Source organism: Callorhinchus milii, unplaced genomic scaffold (genome assembly GCF_018977255.1).
Source record: "Callorhinchus milii isolate IMCB2004 unplaced genomic scaffold, IMCB_Cmil_1.0 Scaffold5, whole genome shotgun sequence".
Lineage (NCBI taxonomy): Eukaryota > Metazoa > Chordata > Chondrichthyes > Chimaeriformes > Callorhinchidae > Callorhinchus > Callorhinchus milii.
Window position 1 is genome coordinate 48,463,481 of NW_024704746.1, and position 13,313 is coordinate 48,476,793.

The 13,313-nt window shown below is 41.5% G+C and overlaps 1 protein-coding gene across 1 annotated transcript; it reads left to right on the forward strand.

The window, feature by feature from the left end:
- Positions 1-913: 913 nt before the first annotated feature.
- LOC103181884 (SAM pointed domain-containing Ets transcription factor-like) lies at positions 914-6,817 on the forward strand. The gene is made up of 4 exons (XM_007898658.1): positions 914-1,115; positions 2,340-2,546; positions 5,733-5,873; positions 6,559-6,817. Exons 1-4 carry the CDS (start codon positions 914-916, stop codon positions 6,735-6,737), a joined length of 729 nt encoding a protein of 242 aa, XP_007896849.1. The 3' UTR covers positions 6,738-6,817.
- The last annotated feature ends 6,496 nt before the right edge of the window (positions 6,818-13,313 follow it).

Here is a 13,313-nt window from a genome sequence, read left to right on the forward strand (position 1 = left end):
TCAATGCATGTGTTATGCAGATGAAAGTATTGGCAAAAGTGGATTTGGGACACTTAGGCTGCCGGACTCTCGGTGGGTGTAAAGTCAAGACATAAAGGCTTTGTGCTGCCGATTACATGATGTTAATGTCCCTGCAGCAGGCTAGGTAAACAAACTCAACTCAAAGAAGAAGACTTATCGTGAAGCCGCTTTCATCTCAATGGCAAGTTGGTTGTTTTGGGATTACCATCCTCTCCATCCTTTATTACCACCCCATACTCACTGAAGATATAACAGTTTAAGAACAGCCTCGGACAAATGGCAATGCAAGAAGCTGTTGCAGGGCCTTAAAGTATTGTCGAGGAATTGTTTTACTTAATCCAATTCCCCGGCAAATACAAAGTGTGCTGGTGGAAATACCATGGTAACACATTGAGTTAAAGTGGTGACAAAGGTCAGTGCATTTTAAATGAAGAATGTTCTGAAGTTTGTTACTTAGCACCAAGATGCTCGATTGCACAGCCTAAGACGCTTTAGGTGGCCATGGGCTCCTGATTTCACATTGCACAATGAAAGTATTCCCTGCAAATAATGAGAGCAGGGAGCACGGGTCATTAAATACAGAGGCTAAACACTGGGCAAGCTTTGCTATGGTCCACGTCCACAGTGGTTGATCAGATGATCAGGGTCCACTGCAAGGAGAAAGACCAAGATGGACTATGATGTGGCAGAATCTGGAAACTTTGGGGAAATCCTCCCAAAACAGATTGAAGCTTTGACTGATACAAAGGCAAGTGGGTGCTTCCCTCCTTCTGTTCCTAATTCAACATTATCCACTTTTCCCCGGGGAAACCAAAGTCCTTTGCACTGGTCACATTTTAACGTACTACAATCCAGGGAGCAGGAATCTGTGCAGGACACTTCAGCTGGTAGCATGGCCAGTCTGTTCCCTGGATCATCGTACCTGGTACAAGATGTTCTGTGCAAACCTCTGGAATACAGCACATTCCATCCCCAGGGACCTGAGTACATGGATGTAGACACTGAGACATTGCTGGAACAGATTCAGTCCTTGTTACTTCGAGAAGTTTGCAAAGAGATCCAGACTGCTTGTCGACTGCTGAACATATCACCAGGTAATGAGCAGAAACTCAGCCAGGCCAGAGCTCTAAAGCTCATGTTTACAGAAACCAAAAATCCAAACGTTGTCAGTATAAAATTTGTAAAAGTTTGATCTGTGTGATATAAAGTAATGATATACAGTGTAAGGTGTGTATCTGTGAGTTGTTAGATAATTTGAGAAGATATTATTGAATTTTAGAAATGTGCCCACTTTTTTAATATTTGCCCCAGAGCTTCTGTTTGCACCTGTATTAATACAAACACTTACTGTGTTGATCTGTTGAATCAAGGTTGAAACAGTTTGTGAGAAAATAAATAGTTGAGGTTTCATTTGATTCGGGTAAAAATGGATTTCCAATAAATATTAACATAAATCCTTAGACAACTGTTATGATAGCACTCATATTGAGGGCAATTGAATAAACAGATGTAAACGATTTCAATAATCATTTACTGACCAGAGTCAAGAGACTGAAATCATAGAAAAATAATTAAACAATGCTCTGTCCAACGATTAAATACCCTGGCTTCAGTGCGTAAATAGCTGCTGAAATGAAACAAAGCTAGCAACAGCACTTAATTAAATGTATTAATTAATTCCACAGCCGATTGCGAAACAGGGAATTACAACATAAAAAACTAAGTTGAATTGACTCCTACAATTAACCCCGCTGACAAATGTTGATGACTGAGCTGGATAACACACAACGTACCATGTGGTTGAATAAATTAGCAACATAAACTGTTCACTCACTAAATCAATCAACTGAAGAAACTCTGATTATTTCGGATATTGACTGGAACATGTTCTTGTCAATAATTTGTGTTGATTTCATCCGCAACAACTCCTTTCTTCCTAAGCTGGAAGGATGAAATCAGGTGGGCCGAAAGGCCTACTTTACCCGAAACTTTCTTGCAATCTTGTGAAGCACACTGAGCGGGAAGATCCTCTTATCTCACCCTGGCTGCTCTGTGTCCTCTGTAGACCACCGACCTAGTTCTTCATTTGACCCTTGACAAGTTTGGCCAAAGAAATTGCCCTGTTAACAGTTGTGTTCCTTCAAACCAAAAATGAAGGGCTGGTGACTGCAACAGAAATGGTTGTATTTATAGTACATAGAACTCTCATCTTCTCAGGAGCCTCTAAATCTTTCACAAAGGTATTGTCCAATAAAATCATGTCCAAAGGAAAACAATTCTTCTGATCTACTTAACTCATTGCTTTAAACTCTTTAAAGATCCCACGGAATGGAGTGCAGACAATGTTGGCAAATGGATTCTATGGACAGAACACCAATACAAACTGCCCAACATTGGGAAGAAAGGTTTCTTGAATCTGAGTGGAAGAGAGATGTGCTATCTAACGGTGGAGCAGTTTAAAGAGAGAGCAGCAACCGGTGGGGATGTGCTTCATGCACATCTGGATATATGGAAATCAGGTACCCGTACCGCTCTTCATTTCAATGTGGAAGGAAAATATCAAGACGTAATGAGTTCATTTAACTTGAAATGGTTTGATCATTGTTAAAAGGTCAAATTTACTTCGATATATATTCGCATTGAAGAAAGTCACTGGGGCTGATAATCTTCCCATTCAACTCCTGATAGCCATGCAGACTAAAGCCCTAACAAATAGAGTGGTGCTAATGGATAGCTGGACAAGTAGCAAGAAGCTTGAAGCAGAAGAAGTGCTCTGTAATGTAAGGCTGTGTGTTTCTAGCTGCTCAAGACCCTGGATTTCTCGATCCACTCTCTGGGGTCCGCAGAGAGCCTTGGCACTTGTCAAGTTGTAGCAAAATTATTTGGGATTCGGGAACCAGGGTGACCATCTCTGGGGAGAAAGTGTACACTCCATTCTAGGCAAATAGAAATCATACATATGTGGATCTTTCAATGATTGGCTTGGAGAATTTTCAGCATGGTGGTGGATTTCCACGCATCAGGCAGCTGCTTGATCAGAAATAATTAATAATCCTTGTGTTTGGTACGGTGATTTGTTAAAACATTTCAAGGCACTTCAAAGGATATATTGTAAAGTGTAGTGACTTTGTATTTTGTAGGCGAATGCGGCAGGCAATTTGCGGACAACAGTGTCCCACAAACAGCTGAGAAGCGAATGATTACTTTCATTATTTGGGGAAATTGTTGGCTTGGACACCAGGAGAAACTCCCTTCTCCTTTCAATTAGTGCCATGGGATCTTTAGCATCCACCTGAACAGGCCGGCAGGCCCTTGGTTGAATGACTAATCCAGAAGACGGCACCTTCAACAATGTAACGTACCAGTATTCTCAGGGTGGGTCTTGAATACCACAATTTTGCGTGCCAAGCACGCAAGCAGCTGAGCATCTAAACTCCTGAAATTAAGTTAAAAATATATATGGAATTAGTTTTATTATTTAACAGTGAATGATATATTGAACTGGAATGTTGTAGATTTCCTTACAGTCTGAAAATAATGATGGATTTCTGTTATGATAAAAGATCATATGAGGTTCGTTAATTCTTTTACATCAATATTGAACACAGCAATTTTAAAGTGGCCACTTGCTGCGATCAAAGTATCCGTTAAATTAAAAAAGGTAGTGAACAGGTGGCAGAGGAAGTCACCCACACCAAGGGCTCAACAAACCATTTACTTTTTCCTTTCATTAAATCTCTCAACTGGTCAGCGTATTGTGATGCCCTCTCACCTATCTGGAGTTGATCGTTAATTTGGATATTTGGGACTGACAGCCCATAGTCCAGGCTGTCACTGCAGTCAGCATTGTCACGGGTGTCATCCTTCAGATAAATCATTAAACCAAGGTCCTCTTTGCCTGATCAAATGGACATTAATGATCCTGTGGTATAAATCAGAAAGAAAAGAGTTTTCCCTGGTGCTTTGGTGAATAATCCCCCAGATTTGAATGCTAGGTTTGCTTACAAATACAGTCACAAACGTTACAATAATCCTGTGAAGAGCACTGAAACATTTTGACAATGTGATAATGTGCTATATTAAATATAAGGATTATTAATACTATTCTTTTGAGATCACAGACTGGGTGGTTATGATGCAACAGTTTGCAACAACAGATGGCTCTTTCTCTGTGAACTGCAGATATCTGCACTAGATATCTGCCTGAAGTTTGATTTGCATTAAGTGGGCCTGTTAAATTGCAACATAGCTAGCATATATGTGGTGGAACTTCATCCCCATTAAATTGTGAGAATGTTTAATTGAAGCTACTATTTGAAATTCACCAAAATTCTAGGAAGTTCAGCAGTTGCAATATCCAATTGTTTCAATCCATGTAAAGGTTTTGCTTTACAAGGAATCAATAGAATATTGGTTAGAGTAATTGCCTCGCAAGCGAAAAGACCTGGGTTCAGTTTCTGGGTGGGGCAAACCGTAAGGCAAGTTTCCTTACCGCACATGCCTGTTTACCTAGCAATAAGTAGGAATCCGGTTGTCAGTTGATTAGTGGATCACTTTTCCAGGGGTAATAAATCCCTTACAAAAAGAATGTTAAAAAAAGGAATAATTTAGTCACTCAATCCACGACTATATGTGGGACAGTGCTGTGCGCAATTGGATGCTACATTTGGTCCACAAAATATACAGTCAATTCACTTTAAATTATATTCTGTGGAGCACTTTGAGGCGTTAGGAAGACGTGATAAGGCGCTATATCAAATGCAAAGATTATTATTCTTATTAATCCAAATATTGGAGCAAATCAAACTACAGCCATATGCCAAGTACACAAGAGTTTGATGTATAAGTGCCCACCCAATGACTTATACCTGCAATATCTAGGCTGAGAATCAAGCATTCAGCATCTTGTGGTAGACTTCAGTTTTAACATTTAAGATAAAGGATTACTGCTTTCAGAACGTGGAATGTCAATCAGTTTTCGTAATGCCCTTTGATTTTTAAGTGCGGAGTCTGTCGTTGTTTAAAGTTTACAAACTAATTTTCATGTGTTCACAGTTGCAAGAATGATGTGCAGTGAAGCAGTAGAGGATAATACATGCAAAGGTACTTCCTTTAGACTATTTAATCAACTGAATTGTGAATTTTAAAATTGGGTTCAAAAAACACTGAAATTAATCGACCTTATTTATATTCATAGAATAATGGAATGTTACATCCCAGAAGCTGCCCATTAAATCTGTGCTGGTGTTTTTACTCCACACGTGAAACCTAACCTAATCCCACATAATTGCTTGCTCCTCACACCCTTTTATATTCTTCTTTCTCAGCGTCTATATCATTTCCTCTTAAGATAATTATTAATGGGCTCCACTGCATTGAATATTTGAGACAGAGAATTCCACATTCTAACCAAGTTACACGTCAAAGAGGCAAATGTGCCTGAATTATCATTGATTTTAAAAAATGGTCCCTTTTGCGATTTCATACGTGTACACGGTACTCAGAGACTAATGTACTGTAATGAGAGAACAGAGCTTAAAACAACTAGTAGACCTTAAGGAACAGATCCAGTGAAGATCATAGTTGACTAGTTTGATGTCTTTTTCCCCTGTCTTCCTCAAGGCTGACAATCCTGAGCTCTCTAAGGACAAACCCGCGCCAAGTTGTTGTTGTTTTCATGTGGTGCTAAGGGCTTTTCTTTTCAGTTCCAGATGAAGATCAGGTACAGAAGCCAAATGAAGCCAGCTTACGCTCAGATACTCAGCCAGTTCACCTCTGGCTGTTTTTGAAAGATCTCTTATTGAAACCACACAATTATGGAAGGTTTATCCGATGGTTAGATAAAGAGAAAGGTAATATGAATTCTGTTCTAATTTCATCGGCAAAATTCTGTTCATGCACAAAAACAGCAACGATTGAGCTGCTGGTTCAGGGCCAAACTGACAAACATTAATCTTCAATGGGAAGAAACTTGGCTTCATGTATTTTGTGCCTGATTCCAGCTACCTTACGCCTTACAAAAGAGTCCCAGAGATCTGGTGATGAGAGAGAGTTGTTGAAAATGGATAGGTATTGGGAGTGCAATGGACACTGCCAAGATCTACCCATTATGGTGGGAAAAGAATCTGTAACTCATTGTAACACTTTGCATGAGGTGGGCTCTGCAACATTGCTAGCTTTGGTAGTTGGTAACACATACTGCGGTTTACTTTCTTTTAAAAAAATCTAAACTTGCTGAGAGTTTTGAGATTAAGGTTGCAGGAGGTACATAAACCACACCAGTTCTGGGCTTGATAACTCGTCCGCCTGTTAGCATAACATTCACTTCCACCAAACATGCTGATGACAGGAAGGTTATTCACCAACAAAAAGCACACACCATCACTGCACTTTACAGTATATTCTGTGCAGCACTTTGGGATATCCTCCCGATGTGAAAGGCTAAATGTGAAGATTGTTATTATTCACCAGCAAGTAGCAGTCCTTATTAATTGACACAAAAATAACTATTTGTTCTACGTCTTATCTTTAAAACAGGCATATTTAAGATCGAGGATTCAGCACAAGTGGCTCGGCTGTGGGGGATTCGAAAGAACAGGCCAGCGATGAATTATGATAAACTCAGCCGTTCAATCCGGCAATATTACAAAAAGGGTATCATTAAGAAACCAGACATTGCGCAGCGACTAGTCTACCAATTTGTTCACCCACTGTGAAGCTGCTCCCAATACATATGGTATCATTGCTCCACCTTCATTTGCTCCTATTAACTGGTTTTGCATCTCATTTAGAAGTGCAGGGCAGGTTTTAGAATAATTTTATTATTGCAAGGAAATACCAAACTGACGAGGCTTCCTAACAATTTACTGGATTTAGTGCAAACTACTTAAGGGGAGGAAAACTTACATTGAACCGTCAGTATCTTATTCTGCTTAGGTCAGGTGTCAGCCCTTTGTATTTGTCTGACTTGCCGATAGGTGGTGTACAAGTGGGATGAGGTCGTTTTTTTTCATTCTGGAAGAAACATCGAAACGACGAAGACAAAATGGAATGAGAATGGTAATCATGATAATCATGCTATATAAATAATAATGCAACTTGTTGTTGTAGTAGTACACAACGCAGATGGTTGAATCAGACTACACTTAGGTTCATTTAGAATCAGCCTGAATTCTTACTCCTTGCTTGAAGGCAAAAATGGCGCGCAAACTTCCCAACGTCTTAATTCATTTGGTCAGATGTACATTATGGATACAGAACCTAGGCATGGGCTTCAAGGCAACAGGAACAGGTTTTTGGGATCCACACAACAGATGCTTACTGACCTTCACCCACCATGTCATCTGGAATTAATGGCTCAGAGCAGCCCAGTGTCTACTAATGAAAAAACAACACTTGTTACAATAGTACAAGAGCCTCGATAGAAATATTGGGTCATATATTAATTCTCATGTTATGGTTTAAGAGGATATAGCATAGGAACTTCTGTGTTGTAATCGCTTGTTCATATTTTGTGTTTGTGTAAATTTAGAGTTACAGATTGTAACATTTCGCCGACAGGTAAAAAGGGCTTTTCTACTTGGCTTCAAGTTTTCTCTCTTCTAAAGTCGCTTACACCATGTGGATTTCGAGAAACAAAACATCCATATACTAGTACCATCAGGTGGTCAACTATAGCAGTGAGAGACATTTCCAGCAAAATATATTCCAGTATCAAGTAGTATAATATGAATAGTGTAAGATATAAAACATAATACAAGACTGTTATGGAGATATGTGAAATGCCATCTATTTAATTCGTACAATCAGGGGATGAGAGTAGAACGGTGCTCCTTTCCTAATGGAGGGAATAAATAATTTACAAAGTGTTTCTGCATAAACAATATTGATATCACCGATTTCTACCAATAAAACACAAAATAAACCACAGTCGAAGAGGAAGATCTTGAAGGAGGGAATGGGAGGGGCAAGGTGGAGAGGCTCTGGAATGGACTTCCAGAGGGTGGGGCAGAAAGGCTGAAGGCCTGACCGCCAAAGGTGGGTTGGGCAGGGTACATGAAGCAGGCCAGTGCCCATTGAGCAGAGGGAGCGGGCAACAACAACAACTTGCACTTATATAGCGCACTCCATGCAAGGTAGCCGGGGAGGGGGGCAGTGGAGGTGGCCATAAGCACGAAGAGGAAAGTGTTCATGCAGGACTTCAGATATTACAGCGATTGAGAAGATACAGAAGCGGGCAACCAAAATGATTGAGGGGAGAGAGAGGGCAAGGCAGAGGGATTGAGGGAGAGTGTTTTCAGAGTTTTGGGGCTTAGTGGGTGAAAGCGAGACCTCTAATGGTGGGGCGGAGGGTGCGAGGGATGAGCAGGAGGCTGGTGCCAGTCAAGCAGAGGCACTGGGTGGTGGATTGGGGAGTGAATGGATTTGAACTCGGGTCAGTATGCGGGCAGCAGAGTTTTGAACGAGCTGGATCTTATGAATGGTGGAGCTGGTGATCTGGTGAGGAGAGCATTGGAGTAATCCAGGCGGGAAGTAACAAACGCATGCACGAGGATTTTGGCTGCATTTGGGGTGAGGTATGGTTGAAGGCGGAGGTGGAAGAAAGCGGTTCTGGTCAGGGACTGCATGTGGGGGAGGAAGGACAGTTGGGGGTCGAACCGGATGCCGAGATTGCACACTGGTTCGGTGTGCGTGAGGGAGAGCCCAGGGAGGTTGAGGAGTTTAGTTCCACAGGAGTGAAGACATTGACAGGAGCCAAGGAGTATGGCTTCCGTCTTGTCCATATTCAGTTGCAGGAAGTTTACACTCATCCAGGCCTTGATGTCTGCCAGACAAGCTGATAGAACATCAGCGGACATGAAGTCAATGCTGGAGGAGACAAAGTAGATTTGTGTGTCATCTGCATACATGTGGAAGTTTACCACATCTGTGGACAACATCGCCCAGAGGAAGCATATAGATAAGGAAAAGAAGAGGGCTAAGGATGGAGTCCTGGGGTTTCCCGCAGGTGACCGGGCGGGTCAGGTGGAGAAACCATTTGCCGAGATGTAATGGAGGCAGTTGGTTAAGTAGGACTCGAACTATGCGAGTGCAGTCCCACTACGGTGGATGAGGGAGGAGAGACGATGGAGGAGGATGGCGTGATCGACTGTGTCAAATGCAGCAGAGAGATCCGGAGTATGAGGAGGCAGAGGGAGCCCAGAGGGAGCAGGTTGGTAACATAAGCTGCAGAGCTCTGAATAATCCGCAGCTTCTGGAGGGAAGAGTTGGGAATCGGCGAGCAGGGGATTAGCATAGTCAAGCCCTAACAATTTGAAGCGGGTATTTGGGGCTAACCTTTCCCCTCCTTAGCTTTGTGAGGCAGAGGGGAAAATAAAGGAAATCTAGCATAAAGCTGCTCACACCTCAACTGATAAAAGTTTCTCTGTTTCTCCAAACACGGATGTTGGTGGTGAAACAGCCATGACTGATTTGGTACCAGTCAGTTCAGGTTTAGGAGGGAAGCCAGTCATGCCGGGCTTGGAAATCCAATGTTGCAGTTGATCTGTTCCAACAAAGCGATCAAAGGACACCCCGGTGTCTTTTAAAGTACACAGAAGGAAGACATTACAGTGTGCAAACCTTATGTGTCTGTTATTCTGAGTTTTTTTAACTGGCTTATCAAAAGAGTCGTTGCTTTTTGAAATTGAAATCTGCTGGAAGGTTTCAGGTTTCATGTTTTGCATATCCCTGGCCTTACAAATACTTAATATTGATGCATGGAAGTTTACAGCGCACTGCACCTGTTCAGCAAAATCAGCGGTCAGCAGAGTAATATTAGGGGTAGAGGCACAACCACCAGTTGCTTGATGACTATGCAGAGAGATGGAATCGTGTCCTTCAGCACTGGCTTGTGATATGCAAGTGGACTATTTTCCTCCACTTTGTACATTGACCCCACTTAATGCCAACAATGCCTTTTGCACCTTTCCTCTGTCCTCATGTATCCAGCACACTTAATTGAGGGATGAGTGAGGTAAAGTAGTGCAGGACTGAGTATTACTTGTTATCTATTTTTGAATACCAGCCAGATGGACATACTGTATTAACTTTTAAATACTGGAGAGATGATCTGCAATGCTCCCAGGCTTGTACATTTTTATTTTCCCATTGATAAAGAATCTAATCTCTTCTTTCAGTTGCCAAGCTGTTTTCCGCTTTTTGAACGCAAGACACCTGAAGTAATGCAGCTTCCAAAACAAGCATCAGAGGGACTATGATTCCAGTGCAATGAAACATTAATACATTTGGTCTAAAATTCTTTGTTTTTAACTGTATTCTGCTTTATGACCACTAGATGTTCTCTGTAGCCTGTGTTTTTCACTGAGGCTGAGAAGATAAGAGATGTTGAAGGGATGCAAGTGGATGAATAGGAGTCGATTATTTGAAATGCTTCGAGTCAGCAACACAATTAAAATAATCAGCAAAGGAATTACAGGGAAGATTGGAAAATAAATCATTACACAGAAGATAGTTGGAATGTGAATTGTTTACCGTAAACTTTTGCCAAAGCAGAGTCCATACATTTAAAAAGGAAATAGATCACTGAAAAGGGAAAAGGAGTTCTTTTCATTAGATGTCTCATGAGGATAAAAGTAACAGCATGTGCTTGATGGACTAAATGGCCTATTTCTGTTCTGCTAATATTCTATGATTAAAGAAGCAATATGGAGCCGAAATAGTGGGAATCCTACCACTTTATAAATTATTGGTGTAACCACACTTGGAATAATGTGTGCAGTTCTGGTCACTGCTATAATAATCCTTGCATTTGATATAGCGCCTTATCACGTCTTTGAGATGTCTCAATATAAAAAGTATATTGCAGCGATTGAGAAGATACAAGAGGGCAACCAAAATGATTGAGAGGATGGAGGAACCAGACTATGAGGAGCGATTAGTTAAAACTGGGCATGTTCACACTAGAGAAGGCTGCAGGGCCTTATCATTACGGTCTTTAAGATTCTGAAGGGAATAGATAAGCTGTTTTATCTTTTGTCTGTGGAACCAGAGGACAAGGCCTGCGATTGAAGGGGGGTAAATTCAGAACAAATCTCTGGAGCTCAACATATTGATCATTCACAAGATAAATGATTCCTTGTTCAGCAGTAAACTCCGAGATAGAGTTTGATGAAATATGCTCAACCAATTTCTCCAGCTCCGTAAAAACCAAACATTTTCCATCACCTTGGAATGGAAACACTGCTGGATATCAGCAGCACGTTTTGTGTTCCTATTTGAATAACCAACAATTCACTCTCATTACTAACAGCCCAGGAGGTTTTACATTTCTTGCAACGTTAGGCTTCTTTAGCAAAGGAAAAATAGTCTTACTGTATCCATCTCTACACTTAACCATACACCATTTACCATTCAGATTTATAATGAAGAGAATGCAAAAGTCCTCTGGAAGGAAAGGTCATAGTTTATTAGTTAAACCCAATGAAGATCATGAAATCATGCCTCTCTGTTGAATGATAGTTTGATCAGTAACATTTTTATTGTATATGGACAGGTTTCATAAGTTCTGAAGGTGCAACGTTTGAATAATTGTGCATTCTCATTAAACATCTATTTCAGTGCGAGTTGGACAATGCGATTGTTTTTCCATTTTACATTGTAAGGAGTGATTGGTAAGATCAATGATCAGTTCTGTTTCCATGATCCACATTTGACAAGATACTCCTGTGTTAAGTTTGCTTTTAAAGGCAAGCAGCTCCTCTCGTCATCATGTGCTCTCTTATATTGAGTTCAAGATCCTCATCCTCGCCTACAAGGCCATTCACGGCCTTGCTCCCTCCTACCTCTCCAACCTACTATCCCCCTATCTACCTGCTCATACCCTCCGTTCCTCTGGCTCCGGTCTGCTCCACATCCCCTGCCCCAACCGCCCTACCATTGGGGCCGGGCCTTCAGCCTCTCAGCCCCCAGGCTCTGGAACTCTATCCCCCAGTGCCTTCGCCGCTTCCTCCCTTTCCTCCTTCAAGGCCGGTCTCAAGACCTTTCTCTTTGACCGTGCCTTCAGCTCCCCTCTCAACTCTCTACCCCCTCGTCGCCCCCTCCCTTCCCTCCCCTCACCCTGACCATTTCCCCACCTCCTCACTCCCTCCCCTCACCCCCTGACCCAACTATCCAGCGCTTTGGGACGTCCTCCCGATGTGAAAGGCACTCTATAAATGGAATCTTGTTGTTGTTGTTCCTGCAGCTCACAGGCAATTATCCCCGACAGCTGTTTTTGCCTGTCGTACAATTTATACAATTAATATTCATACAATTTATATCCACATTTGGTGCAGAAAATACTGCAGTTAATTTCATATCGAACTATTGAAATAGACAGTTCTCACTCCTGGAGAGATGACAGATATCAAAATGTATTGTGTTTCAAATCAGTTCCTTGTAGAGAAAATTTAGTACTCAGAATTTTATTTTGAACAAAGTCAGTCAGCCACCAAACAGAAGAGGGGAGAAAAACATCCCAGTGAATGCCAGGCATGAATCTGGAGAGTTGTTCGGGGAAGAGAGCTTCCTTGCTTTCTCTTCTCCTCCCAACACCGCCCCCATTCCCCCCCAAAAAAATCAATTTTTCCTCCCTTTCATGTCATCTGAAGTGGACAACTACTTACAGCATTCAGCCTGCAGACTGTTTACATTGTGTGACCCCAGAGAAGTGATTGTGTGACTGGATGGAGGCATCATAACTGTTTCTGACAGACCCCAAACAGGCATTTGCAGCCAGGTTAACTGGTTTGCAATTGGGAACAATAATTACTTGCCAAACAGCCAATTTAGCCAGTAAATAATTTACAAACATAGTTAAACTATTGTTAAATAGTGAAATCTGCTACTAACTCGGCAAAGACCAGATAAAACTTGGGAACTCATTAGTCATTACCATTATGTAGCTCTGTTCAAAATTCATTTTGAAAAGCTTTCAGAGAGTTCAAAAGTCAGTGTGATTCTTGCAACATTGCAGGGAACAGCAGAATTGAGATATGAGATACCTTATTGCACTTGCTGCTGCTACAGGTCACAGGGACTAACTTCAGTGACCCTGTCTGGATAAACAGACATGTCCTCAAGTATCCCCTCATTGAGCACTTTGTTTATCTCCAGGTTTGCTGACAGTTTGCAACTCATTCAATGTACAGATAACAGATTAATAGGAAGAGGTTAAATTTTGCCACCTGGGTAAAGCCAAGGATATAAACCATGGATAGACAAGCACCCACCCCACACAGTATCCCGCACAA

Bases quoted from the DNA above. Each gene is read 5' to 3' on its own strand.
- LOC103181884 (XM_007898658.1), top strand. From the start codon at position 914: ATGGCCAGTCTGTTCCCTGGATCATCGTACCTGGTACAAGATGTTCTG. The intron at 1,116-2,339 runs GTAATGAGCAGA...AACTCTTTAAAG, and splicing joins ACTGCTGAACATATCACCAG to ATCCCACGGAATGGAGTGCA. The intron at 2,547-5,732 runs GTACCGCTCTTC...TTTCAGTTCCAG, and splicing joins TATATGGAAATCAGGTACCC to ATGAAGATCAGGTACAGAAG.